We start from the raw sequence: 5196 nt of genomic DNA, 5'->3' as shown, positions 1-5196 counted from the left end.
TAAAACCTAAACCGGATCGTGCCGTCTCTCAGCCAGTTCTCGGTAGTCTCGGATGTCTCGGTATCATCTCGGTCTTCTTTTTGGTAGAATATAGGACATGTATAAAAAAATTTGAACAATTTCAACAATTGAAGATATTTTACTTATCCAAAGGTATTGCAACTTACATTGTAATTATTGTAAAATGTTATTTTTAACTCTTTTTATCAATGGTCTTAATATTTGAAATATCAAAACATGATTTCAGATATTTCTCAAATAATATTTATGATCTTATCGGCAATATAAAAAGATATTTGTAATTTGTTTATTCATTTAGTGATTGTAGTGATTAGTTCTATGTTTATTTCATACCTTGTTTCTGTTAATACTAACAACTCTGTTAATAAAATTCTGTGCCAATTTTAAGTAAGTTCTTGTATTCCATGGATATTTGTTTATGTTTATTAAAACCTGTCAAGGATATGAAACGAATATTTAATGATTAAAAATATAAGTTATTATTATAAGAATAAGAGCTTAATAATGAGTACCAATGCATTATAAATCATAATTACATAATTACATATCCTATGTATTCTATAAAGCACACAACATTCCAGCAATGATGTACTTACATTCTTAATTGTAACGTTTCTACAGTACTGAAATATTTCCATGTTTTAGCCATATTGTTGAAATGATATATTGTATTTTATTTTATGCTATATACGATATCAGGAATGATTTAATAATTGGTTTTTCTTGTCACGTAAATATCAAACAATCTGGATGGAAAGTCCAACATAAACCATGGATGGATGACACACGTGGCACAGAATATGTTAACAAATATTTTGAAAAATAATTATCTTATTGATTCTCTTTTAAAAAATTACATTTATCCTTATATTAAACTAAGAAATTATTGTTCTTTCAATTATTTTGTAGACAGTAAAAATGGCAGAATATTTAAGCGATAATATAAACGATAAGAAAAACGATAATGAAAGTGATGACAAAAGTGAGAACATAAGCTATAACATAAGTGATAATACAACTAAGTATGACACAAAGGAAACTGATTGTGATACGAGGGAAACTGTTCGTAGGCAATTTTATAAAAACCGCATAAAAAAATATAATATTAAATTAGAAACTGATGATAGTACACCTCAAGAAGAAAGACGTAGACTGTTATTGGAACACCAAAAGAAGTATGTATAACATTATATGTAAGAATGTTTTATTACTAAATGTGTTTTTTATATTAAAAGAAATTATAAATATATATAAATAATGTGCACATGACATTGTATACATATATAATGTTACATGCAATGCAATATACATATAGAAAATCCATGCAAACAAATTGATAGATAATAATAAAACATATGTATATAAATAACTGTTCTGTATGAATAAAAAAAAATTAATAAGTGTTAAAAAAGATTTTAATTTGATGATACTTATTAAAAATTATTTACATAAAACAAGGATCAGAAATTAAATAATTAGTTTTTATTCTCTTAATTCTCTTAACCATGACTTTCTTTTAAAAAATAACAAAACATTTATTATTTTGCTATCTAATTATCTATTATTGCTATAATTATTTACACATTAATTACTTCTAATTCTTCACTTCTATCATGTTTTTCTGTTATTCTAAATTTCTTTTTTTTGTTTATGCTTTTTTTCATTTTATACAAATTCTTTTATATATAAATATAATATGCTATTTTATGATTTTTATAGATTTAGAGAAAAAACAATTAATGCTGCACGCGGTATATTTCCACAGTATTCTGTATCAGAAAACGAAGAATGTGTGGAAGAGGAATTCATGGACACAGAATGTATGGAATATGCGAATGCGGAGTGTGTGAAGTATACGAATAAGAAGCATATGGGTGAGAAAACGAAGAAGTGCGCTTCACAGTATTATAGGATTATTCCAAATCAGTCCAGAACTTATCGAATGATGTTGTCGGAATGGATGTTAGATGTGCCACAAGATTTCATTGATAACTGGATTATGGTTCCGTGTCCAACAGGACATCGAGTTAGGCTTATCTCAGGCCGGGTATTAGCTCATCCTTGCTGATATATTTGTAAGGTATCTTTGTTACAAATGTATATAATAATTTTAATGATTATTTTAAATTAGGGTGAAACAAGATCATATTCTAGAAGAGGCATTCTATACAGTGTCTTTCCTTCAGCACTTCCAGGTGGAAATTTTGATAGTGACATGCGTCATTCTGCTGCTATAGATGGTATATGGGTAAAGAGTCGAAAAGTCTTTTATGTATTAGACATATTGTACTGGACTACTTTGCCATTCACAAATTGCGAGGTAATGTGTGTCACATATATGTATGTGTGTTTGTGTGTGTAAAATAAAAATGTACTTGCATACAATGTTATTTTAGGCTGAGTTTAGGCTATTTTGGCTTAAGAATAAGTTATTGGAAACATCAGATTTTAAAGAATGCACCGATACAAATAAATATCCCATTTTAACTCTACCAAATATCAATTGTAATTCGGACTTCAATTCAGCTTTGAGAAATCTTGATGGCGAATTACATCCTTTAGATGGATTTTTATTTTATCATCGCAATGCATTATATACTTATGGATATACTCCACTTGTGACGTGGTTAAAACCTTTTATGTTATCCGAAGTACTTGGAATATCTGTACCTGCGCCACTTGATGAAAAACCAGATGATTATATAAGTTTTGAACATCATGTACAGAAACATAAAATAAAAACTAAGAAAAATGATAAAACTGAGTTTGTTACTAATGCTGTAAGTTTTTTAATAATTATAGTACAATTGTGTGTATAAAATGAATCAAACAACTTTGCATATGTTTGTGCATGTGTACATTTAGTTTCTCATTTATATATTCTTTTTTAATTTTATAGATGGAAATAGAAGGTGTCATTTAAATTAAGGAAAATTTGTTATAATGATCTCAAACGAAGACTGTATGGAAGAGGAATACATGGACACAAAATGTATGGAATATGCGAACGTGGAGTGTGTGAAGTATATGAATAAGGAGCATATGGATGAGAAAACGAAGAAATACGCTTTATGATATTATAAGATTATTCCAAATCATCTTGGATGTTAGATGTGCCACAAGATTTCATCATTGATAATTGGATTATAGTTCTGTGTCCTAGGAATTTATATCCTTTGAGTAGATTTCTATTTTATCGTTAAAAAACCATTACATATTTATGAACTTACGTTGCTTCTGACGTAGTTAAAACTTTTTGTTTTCTGAAATATTAGGATTAATGTAAAAATAAAATATATTTTTATTATATTAACAAAAGTACAATTATATGTGAAAATATAAATACATAATATAAATATTTTTTAAATAAGTTATGCCATTTCTTTTATAATAATGATGACAACATTATTGCAACAATTATAATATTTTATTTAAACTCCGAAAGGATAAATCATATATTATCATTAAAATAAGTTATATATCAATATGTACTGTATGAAATATATCAAGAGCTTTGTCACTGAAGTATAACAATACATTATTCATAATATCTGTATTTATCACTTTCATCTGAAAAAAAAAAAAATATAGACAACACATACACATATACCAAATAGGAAATATATCATAATTTCCATGTAAAATGAGAGAAAAAATAAAAACCAATGTTAAAACTCACTCTATTTTCCATTATTGTTACTCCAGGCAGATTAATCCTATGGAGCATACATAATCCTAACTGCAAACCTCCTAGCGTTAACATTTGCTTATGCAAAACTTCATAAAACAATTCTATGTGTTTATAGTCAAGAGATACATTAACTCTATCATCTTGATCTTCGACAATGCTGCAAATTAATCATTAACGCTGTAAAATAGACTACAAAAAATATTGAATATTTTTTTGTACAATTAAACACATACACTGATAATATCTTCCTTAGGTCTGACGTGTGAAATTTAATTATAATAGTATCTGTAACTGGTAATTCTGGTACTGTATATTCTATTTGTACTTCACCATCAACTATTGGCTGATCTTCTTTGTCAGTTGCCATGATTATAATTGGAAGCAGCCAGCTCAAGTCATCTTCATTAGCTGATAAGGTGACTATCAAACAATCAAACATATGACCAATGATAGTGTGCACTGCGTCCATACAGCTGCTAGTGCCACGACATAGTAGAAGAGGTAATCTTATAGAGTTCTGTATATTTGATTCAGACTGTGTTATCCTCCAGGATAATAATATCCCTTTATAAATGGATTTCTCGACAGCTTCCTCACGATCATTGGTTTTAGCTATTACTTCAATCTGAAATTATATATTTTAAACAAACTCTAATATTTTATCATTCTAAAGTACATTTTAATAAGAAATTAAATTAAAAAGTTGTTTATTTTTTATCACACCTTGATTACTGGATCTTCAGTGTTTGGTCCAGAGATAAAATTATCCATAATGGAAAACTTTGCATCGTAAGCTACATCTTCACGTAACAGGGTGGTTGCAACCTCTTCTCTTAATTTCTTGGAGTACAGTTTGAAGTGAACGTCGTCTTGTTGGATTCCAAACAGAGCTGACGCTGCATAAATGTTCCATGTTTGGCCTACTAATTCTATAAAGTCAATTTATTCATAAAATTAGAAGAATACAATGCTTGATGGTAAAGAGTTGTTAGACATTTAAACTAGACAGTTGATCAACGTACTAAAATCTCAGAAGTTACATCTTAGAAGAACGAGAAGGTTCTTCACAGATAGCGAAAAAGCGCGCTGTACCTTCCAGCCCGTCGTTCATGTCCTCCTCTGGCCTGGTGCTCAGGTTGAATCGTTCTCGCTGACGCATTCGCGGCGTGCGCGGGGTATACATTACGTTGCTAGTGGCAGTGCCCGGTCTGGAGGTACTTCCCGACTGGTTCATCTCACGGAGTAACACGAGAACGTTGAATGTTCAAAAGTAATTTGAGGTAGTCTACGTGCTATTTCTCGACCGTAGACACAAGCCTGCCTGCGAACGTCACTAAAATATCAAAGTTATCTCGAAACGCTTGAAAACATTCGTCGAATTCTAGCGCGTTTAGGCGCGAAGTTGCATGAAGATGGAGTCACGAAGATGGAGCACCCGACCAACGGCTCGCTGGCTGCCAGCGGAAGGCGGAAGCAGCTGGGCA

General features: G+C 30.1%; 2 protein-coding genes across 2 annotated transcripts; one reads left to right on the top strand and one right to left on the bottom strand.

Annotated features, from left to right (window-relative positions):
- On the top strand, window positions 1-3212 carry LOC105831824 (snurportin-1). The gene is made up of 6 exons (XM_012672249.3): window positions 1-153; window positions 931-1196; window positions 1741-2068; window positions 2153-2341; window positions 2418-2801; window positions 2921-3212. The coding sequence occupies exons 2-6, from the start codon at window positions 940-942 to the stop codon at window positions 2942-2944; spliced, it is 1182 nt and encodes a 393-aa protein (XP_012527703.1). The 5' UTR covers window positions 1-153; window positions 931-939; the 3' UTR covers window positions 2945-3212.
- A 214-nt stretch (window positions 3213-3426) lies between these two features.
- On the bottom strand, window positions 3427-5196 carry LOC105831827. The gene is made up of 5 exons (XM_012672252.3): window positions 4805-5196; window positions 4436-4641; window positions 3946-4337; window positions 3701-3869; window positions 3427-3591 (listed from the first exon to the last, which is right to left on the bottom strand). Exons 1-5 carry the CDS (start codon window positions 4944-4946, stop codon window positions 3496-3498), a joined length of 1005 nt encoding a protein of 334 aa, XP_012527706.1. The 5' UTR covers window positions 4947-5196; the 3' UTR covers window positions 3427-3495.

Source organism: Monomorium pharaonis, chromosome 3, assembly GCF_013373865.1.
Source record: "Monomorium pharaonis isolate MP-MQ-018 chromosome 3, ASM1337386v2, whole genome shotgun sequence".
In the NCBI taxonomy this organism is placed as follows: Eukaryota; Metazoa; Arthropoda; class Insecta; order Hymenoptera; family Formicidae; genus Monomorium; species Monomorium pharaonis.
This window is presented reverse-complemented; position numbering and strand designations above follow the sequence as displayed.

What these genes read in the sequence shown, in the direction of transcription:
- LOC105831824 (XM_012672249.3), top strand. Translation starts at nt 940, where the DNA reads ATGGCAGAATATTTAAGCGATAATATAAACGATAAGAAAAACGATAAT. An exon ending in TTATTGGAACACCAAAAGAA is followed by an intron (nt 1,197 to 1,740) that starts GTATGTATAACA and finishes TGATTTTTATAG; the next exon opens with ATTTAGAGAAAAAACAATTA. An exon ending in TGCCATTCACAAATTGCGAG is followed by an intron (nt 2,342 to 2,417) that starts GTAATGTGTGTC and finishes ATGTTATTTTAG; the next exon opens with GCTGAGTTTAGGCTATTTTG.
- LOC105831827 (XM_012672252.3), bottom strand. Translation starts at nt 4,946, where the DNA reads ATGAACCAGTCGGGAAGTACCTCCAGACCGGGCACTGCCACTAGCAAC. An exon ending in CATGAACGACGGGCTGGAAG is followed by an intron (nt 4,642 to 4,804) that starts GTACAGCGCGCT and finishes TTGACTTTATAG; the next exon opens with AATTAGTAGGCCAAACATGG. An exon ending in CTAAGGAAGATATTATCAGT is followed by an intron (nt 3,870 to 3,945) that starts GTATGTGTTTAA and finishes ATTAATTTGCAG; the next exon opens with CATTGTCGAAGATCAAGATG.